Here is a 15,575-nt window from a genome sequence, read left to right as displayed (position 1 = left end):
AAATTGCAAGCTTTTCAGGACAAAGACCTTGTTTTTTTCCATGGCTATAAAGTGCCATGCAAACCTGGGTTGTGTGACAGGGTCGGGCCGGATGGCTACAGCAGAGTAATAGAAGGCAGATATATTAGCCCCAGGTTAAGTAGGTCCCTTTTCCCTGGGTAAGGCAACAGGGAAGGTTCCAGAACAATCAGGAACTTTCTGGAGACAATTAAGACAGACTGGCTGATTAGAACACCTGCAGCCAATCAAGAAGCTGCTAGAATCAATTAAGACAGGCTAATCAGGGCACCTGGGTTTAAAAAGGAGCTCACTTCAGTTTGTGGTGCACGTGTAAGGAGCTGGGAGCAAGAGGCGCTAGGAGTTGAGAGTGAGAACGCATACTGTTGGAGGACTGAGGTGTACAAGCATTATCAGACACCAGGAGGAAGGTCCTATGGTAAGGATAAAGAAGGTGTTGGGAGGAGGCCATGGGGAAGTAGCCCAGGGAGTTGTAGCTGTCGCACAGCTGTTCCATGAGGCACTCTAGACAGCTGCATTCCACAGGACCCTGGGCTGGAACCCGGAGTAGAGGGCGGGCCCGGGTTCCCCCCAAACCTCCCAACTCCTGGTCAGACACAGGAGGAGCTGACCTGGACTGTGGGTTCACGAAAACGGCCAAACTGAGGGCTGCCGTGAAGCTCCAAGGTGAGCAAATCCGTCAATAAGCGCAAGACCCACCAAAGTAGAGGAGGAACTTTGTCACAGTTGCTAGATAAATATATGCAGTGTTATTGTAGCCATGTTGGTCCAAAGATATTAAAGACACAAGGTGAGTGAGGTAATATATTTTATTGGACCAACTTCTTCTGTCGATGAAAGATACAAGCTTTTGAGCTACACAGAGCTCTTCCTGACCTGAGGCATTACATATTAAGCAAGAGATTAGATATAGAAAATACATCTAATGTGAACAAACAGGAAACTACTCTGGATGTATTGTTTACTATCCTTGGTTGAATAGTCACTTACTCAGCTTTCACCATGATTGTTAGATTCACACAAAAACTCTTGTCATTCACTAAACAGGAAGACTCCAATGACTTTTGTTTCTTTAAATGTGCATTACATTAAGAAACATTTTCCCTTTCACAATTTTTAGGAATACCAAAGATGCTCTTGAATCCAGACAAAATCAAAAAGATTATAGGAGAAAGGGAGAACAGGGTAATATGGAAAAGTCCGACTGTGAAAAGCAATAAATAAAACAACAACAGATGGTCACATGGTACTGAGTGTTATCAGTAAAGCCCTTGACATTCTACAAGGCTAAAAGTCCTACATTTGCTCACAGATGAGGAAATAGAAGAATGTCAGCAGTTGGAGAACGACAAGGATGGTGTCAAATTTCAACATTCATTGGCAGAGCCAACAGTGAGTCTGTAGACTAGGATTAGTGGGTTAGTATCTAAGTGACATCTCATAGCTAAAACAAGAACTAACCTATTTATCTTTATTGCCTGTTTCTTGATACTGAAAATGTTTCAGCAATTGGATTTTTTGGTAACAAGTGGTATTAATAGCTCTAGATCCCAGAAGAAAAAGGACTACATTTGAAAGCATGATGCAATGGCAGAAGACAGCAGACTTTTAGGAACCATGGAAGAATTCTCCATGAAACTGTTGTAACTCCAAACAGTTGTATATTACAAACCAAGGACTTGTCTTCACTATCACGCTAAATTGGCGCTGCTGCAATCGATGCAGAGGCGTCAATTTAGCATGTTGGATGAAGATGCACTATGTTGACGGGAGCACGTTCTCCAGTTGACATAATTAATCCACCTCAATGAGAGGCGGAAACTATGTCAGTGGGAGAGCATCTCCTGCTAACATAGCGCAGCGAAGACATCTCATTAAGTCGATGTAAGTTATGTCGCTCAGAGGGGTGGCTTTTTCATACTCCTGAGCAACATAACTTACAATCAACTTAAGTAGTAGTGTAGACAAGGCCCAAGACATGCCTGAGTAGGTTCTTGTATTGTCCCATCACTATAGTATCCAAGTGCCTTAGCTATATTAGGCATCAAGTTTTGAATCAGGCAAAAGTTACCGACTAAACATTGAGTACTCAGATGAAAGTTACATCTCTACAGGTGGGAGATGCAAAGGACTTGATAAGACTAAAAACATAAGAGGAACAGAGCTGACTAAGTGGGAGAGCTATTACAAAGAGCTATTTCTTGAATGTAACAATTCCATGAGGACAATACTGGAAGCTTTTGTAAACTGTACTCCCTATTGTTTTGATTACAGTGTGTGCACTCTTCAAGGTATCCATGGAAACTTAAGAAAGGGGAGTTAGATTTGTTAGATCTATTTGCCAGTCTGGTACAACCACAGCTATTTAAATCTTTAAGAGTGGAGACAGCTAAGATGAAATCCAACAGATCAAACTGTTAGCAGACAGACCAGGAATGCATTTCCCACCCAACTCAGTAGTATAGGACATCAAGAACATTTTAAAGAAATTGTGATATTTAAGCTCTCATACTTGGTGTTACAGACAACCAGCCCAGTCTCTACAGTGAACAGGCATAGGCCCATTTCTCTACCCACTCCCAAGATAAAGGATGCCAATACCTGGTGTCGCGTGACATCAGGCCATGAAAGAGAGGGCAGCATGGGGAACACCGGATGGTACAAGAAACTGGAGATCCTCCCAATGGAGAGAGAGTGGGTGAATGACATGCACTACACATCCCCATCTTCCAGTGGAGACATGGTGTGGGTGAGTGGTATCCAAACCCCAGCAGAGAGAGTAAGATTGTGGGATAGATGATCTAAACCCCGAGAAGGTGAGAGAATGCAGGTGATGCTGCCAGAAGATGCTGTGGGGCATGGGGCATGGTACAGATTTCCCCACATTGTTCCTCCACTGAAAGGTAATAAATAGTGGGTCTCTAGGTCTTCTCTTCCAAAAAGGCAACTGCAGGTAGGACAGTTCATTGAGGGAGTTTTGGGGGTGGAGGAATATGAGTCTTCATGGATGGGATGATGGTACCCCCACAGTCAGATAAGCATGTACAGTTCTGGATGATTATCTGAACCCCAAACCTTTTAAAGGTCCTTCTAGCAATTTTAAAATAACTTAGAAGTTCAACAAAGATATACAGAACAACGCTTTAGAGCAGTGGTGGGCAACCTGCAGCCCGCCGCAGCTCCTATTGGCTGGAAACGGCAAACCGTGATCACTGAGAGCTGCGGGGGCCGTGCCTGCGGATGGTCAACGTCAGCAAGCTGTCTCGCGGCCCGCAATCAGATTACCCTGATGGGCTGTATGCAGCCTGCGGGCCACAGGTTACCCACCACTGCTTTAGAGTCTGTAGACCTTAGCTCCTTGGTCTTTGGAGAATTGCTGCTGGAAAAAATAGTGTGTGTGGCCAACAATGGAAGAGAGAAAAGGTACAGAGTTGACTCTTAACGTGTGGAGTGTTACTGTTAAGGATTCTCTCTTAAATATAGCTGAGAGTAGGGAATTTCCAGTGGCGTTGGGTAAGCTCTGCTTTGTATAGTCTTGAAATCAGATTCTGGCCCCAAATCCAGAGCCTTTGAGCTGTCACAGTGGCTCTAAAGGGCCAATAAAGCTGTCTTCCTGGCCTTGGTCCTAATTCTTCACTGTCTTGCATGCTATAGTCATTTTCACCTGTGCAAAGTGTCAGGTCCTCTGCAGTGACCAAGTTGTGCTCAATGCTGAAGGCGTAGGGGTGAGAGCTAGGGGAGGGACAGATGGTTCTAAGCCACTTCTGTGGCTGCAGGATTCTGGAGCTGCAGAGAGTCAGTCTAGACCCTGATGTAATTTATCACGGCCTCAAGGCTGCTCAAATCTCAGTTAACTGGCTTTAAAGCTGCTGTCACACCACTGCAGTGCCAATCAGCCCTAACGAAGCCAAGGATCTGAGCCAGTGAGTGGGAAGTGGCTACTGTAACACACTGCCTGACCCAAACGGTACACAGGACACAAGGCAGTGGAGAATCGGACCCAGCAACTTCCAAAAGCAATTCTCATATGTCCTTGACCCACCCTTATGCAGTCCTAAATGGTGCTACTCGGGAAACAAGAACAAAGGCCCTCTGTGCTGAGAGCTCTCTCTCTTGTCCTTTAGATTCATCTGTAAAGAGTATTTCAGTGCATTCTGTTTTTAGACTGACTGCATTTTACTTTTCTGTTATGTGATAACATTTTTTAAAAACGCTCTGAACCTAACTTGGGAGGAATTTCTTGTTACAATATCTATTTGTCAACCATTACCACTTCACTGTGGCAATCCTACTTTTAAAACCCTGCATTATCTGTTTTAAAAATACCTTGTGGTAAAATAAATGGAAGCTTTTCATTATATCTGTCTTACATATATGCATTACTATGCCACTCATCACCACAGCAAATGTGAATATTTATCAGCAGTCATATCATAAAATCATTCTTTTTTAACCAAAGTATGAGTCTGATCTACTCATTGATTTTGCTCTTGAGCGTAAATCTTAATCAAGTGAATAGTCCAGCTCACTTTTCAGTGGAACTGAGTAAAATGTATTCCTATGAGCACAGCTGGTCGGAACAGACTCTGTTGGTCTGATCCTAAGCTACGGCAGAGGAGTGCTCGGCACATCTGAGGGACAGACTCAAAGGTACCCATTGTATCCCCCTCCCCCCATCCTGAGGCTGCCTTGACACAGTGTAGAGCAGAACGAAGGCTCCCAGGAGCACTTATGGCAGCTGACAGTCACCAGGACACAGAAACACCAGCCACAGGAATGTTACAGAAGCCTAATACAGTAACTCCTCACTTAAAGTCATCCCAGTTAACATTGTTTCGTTATTGGGTTGCTGATCTATTAGAGAATATACTCATTTAAAGTCGCGCAATGTTCTGTTATAAGGTTGTTTGGCTTGCCTCATTCTGCCTGCCTGGCGCTCCTGCCAAGGAACGGGGTCGGGGCGCGGGGGCTTACCCCACTCCTCCCGCCCGGCATTCCAGCCAGGGAGCGGGCAACCCCCAACCCTGCTCCCTGGCAGGAAGGCTGGGTGGGTGGAACAGGGGGACCTCCCACGCCCCGACCCCCTTCCCAGCTGGAACGCCGGGCGGGCGGAGCAGGGCAAGCCCCCCCACGTCCTGACCCCACTCCCTAGCAGGAGCTCCAGGCAGGCGGAGTGGGGCAAGGCCCTACACCCCAACCCCACTACACCCCTGCCTCAACCAAGCTTCACAATCATCACTAGGAAGTCCAACATTAAATTGTTTAAAATTATTTAAAACTTATACTCTATATGTTATAATGTCTTTTGTCTGGCAAAAAAAATTTCCGTGGAACCTAGCCCCCATCCAATTTACATTAATTCTTATGCTGAAATTGGAAATTGGATTCGCTTAACATCGTTTCGCTTAAAGTAACATTTTTCAGGAACCAAACTACAACGTTAAGTGAGGAGTTACTGTACTTAGATTTTCCCTATGTGATGGTGACACCTCTCCCCCAAGGGCCATATCCCCATTATTTAGGGTGCACCAGAGTGCTCGTGCAAAGTGGCTGCATCGTGCACTCCAGGATCGGGGCCCGTATATTTAAGAGCTTTGGAATTCTCTCATATTAGTTCTGCCTGACACTCTACCATCTTTCCCGTTGGTGAATTCAAGCTGAACAGACCTGAGTGTCCGTCAGCAACCTCGATTTAACTTCTTTAATCTAATGAGGTTGTTAGATGGAAAGCTGATGAATGCTATACAAAGCCTAATAAATAAGTAAATAATTATGAAAAGACAAATAGGTCAAAACGTAGCATTTAACAAAGAGGTGTAAGGTACTTACCTGCAAACTTGTCGCAATTGTCAAATTAAATTTACATTAAAAAATAAAAAAGGAAATACAGCCCAACAGTTTCCTCACAAAATTTGCTAACGGTTTACAGAACAGCATGTCAATGGATTAAGATCTTTCCTCTCCTAATCTCAAAACTGTGCACTTACATGAAACTGCTTTCTTCTATTCGTGCTTTCCATAATTATTTATTGAGACCAAGAGTGACCTTAGCACAGCGTAAACATACAAATATTCATGGCTCCTGTTCTACAGAGCATACAATCTAGTATAGACAGAGAGGGATTTTCAAAAACACTTAATAGAAGACTAACTCTACCTCTCACTGAAGTCAAGAGTAAAACTCCCACTGTTAGACTTAGGCTAACACCATTTTTGGAAATCCCACCTACAGGGCTGATTTCCTGCCTGGAGTTCCTCCACTGAAGTCAGAGTAACGTCAGTGATGAGTTTAGCTCAAACTGCATGAGAAGAGTCCAGACACATGTACTGAAGGTGGATGGGATACCAATGGGATAGTAAGGAAGTGCTGGAACCGTTCACCAGTCACGCTGCACGCCTTTGCAGAAAAACTGTGTTTTAAGAGTGGATTTGAATGAGCAGGGGGGGGGGGAGGGGGGTGGTTGTTTGGTGCACAGGAAGAGAGTAGGGAACACCATGCAAGATGAGAAAAAGAGTGGGGAGGATACAAAGGGGAGTGGTTGTGAGAGAGGCTTGGTATGGCACAGGGAAGTGGTTCTCCACCAGGAGTCCGGGTTCCAGTGAGGGTCTGAGAGCAGGTTTCAGGGGGTCTGCCAAAATAAGCCAGACAGCAGGGCCAGCATTAGACTCACTGGGGCCCGGGGCTGAAGCCAAACCCCATCACCCTGGACTAAAACTGAAGCCCAAGGAACGTCGCTTTGCGGCAATTGCCCTGCTTGCTGCCTCCGAATACCAGCCCTGGCTTTGAATCTACTGGATATGCAGAAAAAGAGTTGTTGTGACACAGGCGGGCCGTGGAGTTTTTATAGTGTGGGGGGGGTGGGGGAGGGCGGTTTGAGAAAGAAAAAGGTTGCGAACCCCTGCCATAGGGAACTGGGGAAACCAAAATCAGGCATATGGCCAGGAGAGGAGTTGTGCACAGCCTTGAAGGAAAGGCCCAGAAGCCTGAACCTAATGCAGCAGGAGAGGTGAAGCCCATAATGGGAATCAAAGTTGACAGCAACATGCCCAAAACAATGAGGAGAAGCTGACGTTGGCAAGTCATATGAGAACCTCAACTGAGGAAATCTGTGATCACGCAAAAAAATCACTCAACAAAAAATGATGGGGGTGATGAATGTCATTAAAATCTTTTAAAATGTTTTATCCTAATTTGAATAAAAATGACATTGTGAGAGAACTGAATGGATTCAAATTCCACCTTTTACAGTTATGGGGCCAGATTTGATGCACCTGAGGCAACAGTCCTGTCCTCCTGCATAAAGGCTGCTCTAACTTGCAGTGACAGTCCATGTCCCAAAGAGGTCACGCCAGCTCCTGGGGATAGCTGTGGTGTAGGGATACCTTAGCCACTGTCGCTACATTGGCTCAGAGTGTGAGGGAATAGGGGCTGTTACATCAGATCTATACCACCTGAGTATGCCCCTATGTTCATAGATTCCAAAGCCGGAAGGGACCATTGTGATCGTCTAGTCTGACTTCCTGCATAACAGGCCATAGAACTTCCCCACCAAAATTCTTTTGAACTACAGCATATCTGGGGAAAAAAAATCCAACCTTGATTTTAAAATTGCCTGTGAAAAGCCTATTATCAAATATTTGTTCCCCATGAAGGTACTTATAGGCTGTGATCAAGTGACTCCTTAACCTTCTCTTTAAGATAAATAGGTTGAGCTCCTTGAGTCTTGGCATGTTTTCAAATCCTTTCATCATTCTTGTTGCTTTTCTCCAATTTATCAACATTCTTCCTGAACTGTGGACACCAAAACTGGACACAGTATTCCAGCAGCGGTCACACCAGTGCCAAATATTTAGGTAAAATAACCTCTACTCCTATTTAGGATTCCCCTGTTTATGCATCCAAGGATACCATTAGCCATTCTGGCCAGTGTCACACTGGGAGCTCATGTTCAGCTGACTATCTGCCACAACCCCCAAATGATTTTCGGAGTCATTGATTCCCAGAAGTCCCCCATCCTGTAAGTATGACTTACTTTCTTCGTTCCTAGATGTATACATTTATATTTAGTATATCCAAATGCATGTAGTTTGCTCGTGCCCGACCTACCAAGCAATTCTGATTGCTCTGTAACAGTGACCTGTCCTCTTCATTACTCACCAATCTCTAATCTTTGTGCCATCTGCAAACTTTATTAGTGGTGATTTTATATTCTCAGGTCATTGATAAAAAATGTTTAAAAGCGTAGGGCCAAGAACCGATCTCTGAGGGACCCCATTAGAAACATACTTGCTTGATGACTATTCCACATTTACAATTCCATATTGAGACCTATCAACTAGCCAGTTTTTAATCCATTTAATGAGTGCCTGTTAATTTTGTACCGTTCTAATTTTTTAATCAAAATGTTGTACTAAGTCAAATACTTTAAGAAGTCTAAATATATAACATCAACACTATTATCTTTATCAATCAAACTTGTAATCCCATCAAAAAAAATTAAGTTAGTTTGACAGGACCTATTTTCCATAAACCCAGTGTAGGACACATCCTCTGGGGCCTGATAGGCTTTAGGGAAACTTTGCATCAGTGGAGAAGCAAAATGTCATCCTAGCACAGGGCAGGGTCTGGTTCATGGGCTAAAATGTGCTATACATTCAGGTTAAAAGCTTATCACACTGTGTACTGTCAAGTTGGTTTTTTGTAATTTTTTTTTAATCTACTAAATTGATGTCATTTGAATATGAGCCAATGGTTTATATTTCTTTAAGATAGCATTATTAAAGCTTTAACACAACAGTTTCTGTGAATAAAATTAGTCATGCTCATGCTAGCCAAACTGCAAATACTGCAATGCTGTGCTACTTGTAGCCATAAAAATGATGAACAGCTGGCGCATACAGCATTTTGCTATTTTACATAGGCGTGTGTCATTTTTGCAGCACACTACACTGCTGTAAATTTTTGCAGCCCTAACACTACCAATATACGTACTCTCATTTAGCAGTATTTTTTTTTCAGATTCCTTTTTCTCCAACTGTTTCAGTGTTCTATTGACTACAAAAGATGTAAGCATTTCTAGTATGACAAATCGTTACTTTGCTATATCGTACTCCTTCTTATAGTGGAATCCTTCCTGCTTAGGTTCTTCCTCGAACCATTTAATTTCAACATTGCAATACACCAGACTTGCAATTAACTCTGTGTAAAAATATGTAATATACTGTCATCTAACAGATGGGTGAATCTGCTTTCCACTCTTCCCTTTGTCAGCTGTCTGCTATAACAAGATTATAGTTAACTTCATCAAGCCAGAGGACACAAATCATTAGAGCCTTTATTTTAAAAAAAATTAATTTACATGAGGGGAAGGAGAGTATTGGAGTTCCCAGCAACCTTTGGCAAGCAAAGCAACAAAAGAGCAAAGCAGATAACTTTAAGATTCAACTAGTTTTTCAAACAATGTTCTGTTCTAGAGTTTTCAAAATGGATGTTCTCGGACATTCCCGTTTACGATGCATTGCAGTGGAACTATTTCATTCGGGAATATTCTCCTCTAAGCCACATGCTAATACCATATAAACCCAACCCTTTATTTCTCTCTACACCATCATCTAGAATTCTATTTGTGCAGAGACTGGGATTCAAAGTTACAATGTTTTCAAACCTCTGCAGCACCCACATGGAGAGGAATCAAGTACATCATGCTGGCTATATTTTATTCCCCTATAATTATTTTTGCAGTCTGGTAATACCCGTACTGTGCTGGCACCCTTTACAGACAGATGCATACAGAGTGTAGTTCCTTGCCCCCCAAAGCATCATTGTTTTACTCCTATGCACTGTATTTTCAAATGGACCAATGTTTTTTTTTAATTATTAGAATCCTCCTGATCTGGATAAAAGGAGACCCAGAACAGCTCCTGTTTTTGATTTTACAAAGTCAAACCCCCATATACAAGGTTTTGCAAAACTGCCTCCGGTTTTATCCCGCCTCTGAGACTCCTTAGATTTGGAGCTCTCTGGCTGCTCCAGGATGCTGAAGATATGATGTGATCTAAATGGGGGCGGGGGGAGGGGGGGAAGAGAGATGATTCTGTATCACAAACCCCAGGTCAGATTGATGCACTGACAGGCCTGCCTCTCTATTAGCCTAAAATGCCCCTTCCCTTTATTTCAATCGGAGAAGCACCCGAGTGGAACTACAAAGCGTGCCCTTGCCCAGAGTCTGACCCCACATCCTAAGAGAGGAGACTGGCCAGTGGGAGACAGGGGGAGAGAGGCCTGGGCTAGCTGGGTGGTGTACATGCCTTTGGGGAACAGCTGCTGCATTGGCAGCTTTGTCCGGGCCCGATCGCCGCGGGCCCAGCCGTACTTGCAGGGGGGCAGCCCGGAGACAGGCAGGAGACGGGCAAGCGGGGGCATCACGTTCCTCCGCATTGTGTTGCCGCTCGGCTCCCCCCGTCAGCCCCCTCCCGGCCTGCGGCACGGACTCCCTCCTGGAGACAGCGCGGGATGAGCAGCAGCGGCTGCCCCTCGGCCCCCGCCAGGGGTCCTGTCCGGCCAACGCTCTTCGGTCCCGGACTGCGGCTGGCTCGGGAGATGCGTGGCCACCCCGCCCGGGAGAGCCCGGCGGTCGCCCTGGGGAAACCGCTCGGCTGCCCTACGCGCCTGCATCGGAGCCTCTGAGCATCAATCCCGCCCCAGGCCAGTATCCCCTCCCCGCGCCGGGAGCGGAGCGCTCCCCAGGCTCAGCAGCGCGGCCCCGGCTTGAGCCCCCGCCCAGCCCTGCCCCGCACAGTCCCGCGGCCGCCGCGCGAAGCCACGCGGAGGGCTCGAGCCAGCTGCACCCAGCCGGAGCCCGAGCGGCGGCGGGGCGGGCCGGGGCGGGACATGACACAGAGTCGGTCGGGGCTAGCGCCAGCTCCCCGCAGAGCCATTTCTGCGCCGCCTAGCGCGCGTGACGCCTCCCGCAGCCGGTCTCCTCCGGCGCACTCACTGACGGGACGCGGCTGCACCGCGGGGCCGCACCCGTGCCCGGCCCCTTGCTGCAGAGGCTGAGGTGAGCCACAGCCCCATGCGCATTCACGGGGAGGTTTCCTGCATTGCGGAGGGGCTGGTGCGTGCCCGGCCGGCAGGGGCTCCCCCGCGGCAGGCACAAGGGAACGCGGTTCCTCTTACCTGGGGGGCCGCCCTCCGTCTCGGCCATGGCTGGAGCCGCCTCTCGCCCCTCTCCGCCCTGCAGCCAGAGCCCAGCAGCCGCACGCGGGGCGCTGCTCACTCCGCAGCCTGAGCCATCGCCGGCTGCTGCTGCTGCTTCCTCCTGAGCCCGGGCGAGGCTTCGCTCCTTCTTCCCTCCCCCACTCTCCTAGCGCCTTCCCACAGACGGTGCAGGGAGCCAGAGGGACGGCTCAGCGTTTGACCCCAGTGCTCAGAAGCCTTTCCTGCGGGCTGCAGGGCTGTGACTGCTCCGATTGCTGCAGAGCCCCTCCCCTGCAAGCGTGCGCTCGCTCTCCGCTTCCCCCCTCAACCAGGGCACCCCAGGCTGCAACTGACAGAATCGCTTGTGGAGCTGCTAAATGATGGAGACGCTCAGGGAAGGGACGGCTCCAGCCTAGCTTTTGAATGTGTATTTCGTTGTCATTGCTGTCGCTTTCGGTGCGCAAATGAAGCTGACAGCGTTATGAGGCTAGTTCCAGACTAAGCACCCTGCCCATGGCTGAGTGGTTGGAAACTGGAGCACGCTGCTTATAGCACGGACTAACCTTTGTGCACAGAAAAACCACCACCACTGCAATAGGGAGTTGGAGTTAGGGCAAATATCATTTGCAAAAGATGCACTGAGTAGCTTTGTATTTTCTGTGACTAACTGCATTACCAGCCCTGCACCTTCAAAAATCATGAGATTTAAAATATATATATATATTTATATTTGCTTTCAGGCCTTGAGGGAGCACTTGAGACATCTTCAAACTCTTCTTCACAGCCCTAAGGGCTAGAAAGTTACTTTCATTTTTTCCTAATGAAAGCCAAGAAACTCAAATAGTCACTTGACTCCATGAGCTGGGCATTCAAGAAAATCAAATATTTCATACCTCATGCTAAAATCATGAGTTGCCAACATTAGATAAAACTCCCTTAGAAGCAAGAAAATAAAATTAGGGCTAATTTCCTACCCTAGGGGAAAAAAACGTTTTAGTAGAAGAAAAAGTTCTCCTGAAACTCCATTGGCCTAACCCTCCAGTACCTTGTGTCCTGTGTGGTTATTCACACCCATAGTAAGTAACTCCAAAGTGGGTTTTAATGTTACCAATTCTGATTGTGCAGCAATTACATCCACTTGGTACCAGTGTAAATGACCACACAAGATGCAAGGCAACGCAGAAACAGGCCCTAGAACCTTGGGTTTAGAGAGTGAGATTTGAAGAAACACTTAATCATTGGCCATTACCTTTAGGTCAGTGACTGAGTGCTTTCAAAAATTCCACCCCAGAGTTTCTGCTGAATCCTCCCATTAAAGCTGCCCCTTAGAGAAGGCAGGGTCCTTGTGAAACCCCAGAAGACAGAGCATCCTTAGGCAAACCGCACATATGGCAGGTCATCTATGCAGCATGCCTTCTCCTCCTGCCAGGTCTTCCATATCTCCCCTGTAGCAAGATTGTCACAGAAGCCTTGATGCCATTAGCTCTGAGCCCTGTGGCTATGCACTGTCCCGTCTGTGGAGGAGGAGCTGTGGCAGAAGATTTACAGATTTATGATAAACAGATTTACAATAAACGTGCTTCTGACAGATATAGTGATGAGCCCTTTATAAGCAGCTAGAAAGACAGACTTCAGCCAAAAATCCACTGTGTAGCTGGGGAAGAATGCAGTGCAGTTACTGCTCCTGACCCTGCCTCCTCCTCTGTGAGTCAACCATAAGAAGGGACTTCCTGCACTGGCAGAAAGCAGAGAGGGAAGGAAGCATGCAGTATTCTCTCCTGAGCAAAGAATTGGAGCTAAAGGGTGTCTCACTCACCCCAACATTTATAATAAGCATTAGCTGACACTCTTGCACAGGGCCGGTTCCAGGCACCAGCTTTCCAAGCAGGTGTTTGGGACGGCATTTAGAATGGGGCGGCAGTCCCTGCTTGGGGCGGCAAAATTGGTAGAGCTGCCCCTACTCTTGCAGAAGCCCCAACTGCTCCAAGGTTCACATAGGGATCTCCCAGGGAGGTGAGGACACTATGCCATAGAGCTGCTGCTGCTTCCCTCCCGCTTTCCTCTGCTCCACTCATGCAGCAGAGGAGAACATCTGGCCTTTAGTCTGATTTAATTATATATTTAGAGTCTGGCTCAAAATTTGAACTGTTATTAATCAGCATAGGAAATAGGAAACAAAACAACTTTCATTTAATGTCATGGTTTCCTGACAAGCTAAAAATTTCACATACAATTAAATACACTTTAACTGCAACTGATCTGTGGCTTTACAATCATGTATTTAAATAAATAAAAATCTAGCATTGCAGGGAAAATATGACTTACAAGCAAGTTTTCCTCTTTATCTTTGAAGCAACCAAAATGCCCACATAAAAATAGCAATTGCTAGATACAAACATCTTTTTGAATGTCAAGGCAGTGACTACATTACTGAATATCCCACCAGGTTGCCTAAGTTACAGACTCAGTTGTAGGTGTTGTGAATAATGCAGAAAGAGCATACCCAAATGTGTGTAGCAATTGGTTACAAAAATCAAATCTTTTTCTTGTACACTTAGCATCACTGTTAAAAATCTAATGAGTTGAACCACGTTAGAAATCTACTTCAGCTCAAATATATGTCCCCAGTCCAGAGCAAAAAGCGTACACAAGACTGTGGCACCTTATTTTTTTCTTGAGGCTTTATCTATAGAGAAAACTAGGTTATAGGAAAATAAAGGGGTGAAGGAAGGGTCTTTTCCCTTTGCCATCTCTCTCCCTCGTGGACAAATAAAAACAAACATTTCTCATGGTGGAATTGACTTCCACAGAAGGTCATTGAGCTGATCTGGGGCTGGGAAGGTTTCTTTCTTTTTTCCTTTCCTTTCCTTTTCTTTTCTTTTGGAGGTCTGTCATTTTTATGGTCATTTTGACATGCTGTTTGGAATTTGTGGTTTTAATGGCTAAGATTCTGATAAGCACAACTGGAAATTAGTCTAAATAAATACAAACACAAAGCTAAATATTGTGAACTGATTTCTAAAAAGACTGGATAACTATATGATCAGCAATATCCTCTGTAGTTATGAAGACTCAAATAAGATAAAAAGAAAAGGAGGACTTGTAGCACCTTAGAGACTAACAAATTTATTTGAGCATAAGCTTTCGTGAGCGTAAAGCTTATGTTCAGATAAATTTGTTAGTGTCTAAGGTGACACAAGTCCTCCTTTTCTTTTTGCGGATACAGACTAACATGGCTGCTACTCTGAAACTGGTCAAATAAGATAATCACTTTATGTCCTGATGTGATTTAATCACTGCATGGGTTAGGAAGAAATTCTTACCCTTTCCAGTACAGTATTGTAACAATAATTGTGTGCTTTATGGGGGAGCAGGGATGGGGAGGGCAGGAGAGAAGAGGTTTGTTTGCCCTTGAAGCATCAGGTATTGACCATTCTCAGAGGCTTGATTCTGACTTGATGGACCATTGGTATTTCCAGGGCATCCATCAGCATAGAATCTAAACACCAAATCCTGGAATTACAATTTACAGTGCACGGACCATAATGGAAAAAGAAAAGGAGTATGTGTGGCACCTTAGCGACTAACCAATTATTTGAGCATAACTTTTCATGAGCTAAAGCTCACTTCATCAGATGCATTCAGTGGAAAATACAGTGAGGAGATTTATGTACACACAGAACATGAAAAAATGGGTGTTATCATACACACTGTAAGGAGAGTGATCGCTTAAGATGAGCTATTACCAGCAGGAGAGCGGGGGAGGGGGGGGCAGGGTGGGAGAGAAGACCTTTTGTAGTGATAATCAAGGCGGGCCATTTCCAGCAGTTAACAAGAATGTCTGAGGAACAGTGCGGGGCGGGGCGTGGGGTGGGGGAATAAACATGGGGAAATAATTTTACTTTGTGTAATGACCCATCCACTCCCAGTCTCTATTCAAGCCGAAGTTAATTGTATCCAGTTTGCAAATTAATTCTAATTCAGCAGTCTCTCGTTGGAGTCTGTTTTTGAAGTCTTTTTGTTGTAATATTGCGACTTTTAGGTCTGTAATCGAGTGACCAGAGAGATTGAAGTGTTCTCCGACTAGTTTATGAATGTTATAATTCTTGACATCTGACATTAATTTGCAAACTAGATACAATTAACTTAGGCTTGAATAGAGACTGGGAGTGGATGGGTCATTACACAAAGTAAAACTATTTCCCCATGTTTATTTACCCCCTCCCATCCCCCATTGTTCCTCAGATGTTCTTGTTAACTGCTGGAAATGGCCCACCTTGATTATCACTACAAAAGGTTTTCTCCCCCCCGCCCCGCTCTCGTGCTGGTAATAGCTCATCTTAAGTGATCACTCTCC

General features: G+C 45.5%; 1 protein-coding gene across 1 annotated transcript in view; it reads right to left on the bottom strand.

Moving 5' to 3' along the window:
* HSPA12A (heat shock protein family A (Hsp70) member 12A) overlaps positions 1-11,225 on the bottom strand; it is an 82,517-nt gene extending 71,292 nt beyond the window's left edge. Inside the window, exon 1 of the mRNA XM_077822866.1 lies at positions 11,198-11,225. Within this exon, the coding sequence (XP_077678992.1) occupies positions 11,198-11,225 (28 nt within the window). The remainder of the gene's footprint in view (positions 1-11,197) is intronic.
* Positions 11,226-15,575: the final 4,350 nt, after the last annotated feature.

The sequence above is a fragment of the Eretmochelys imbricata genome, chromosome 7 (genome assembly GCF_965152235.1).
Source record: "Eretmochelys imbricata isolate rEreImb1 chromosome 7, rEreImb1.hap1, whole genome shotgun sequence".
Taxonomy (NCBI): Eukaryota; Metazoa; Chordata; order Testudines; family Cheloniidae; genus Eretmochelys; species Eretmochelys imbricata.
This window is presented reverse-complemented; position numbering and strand designations above follow the sequence as displayed.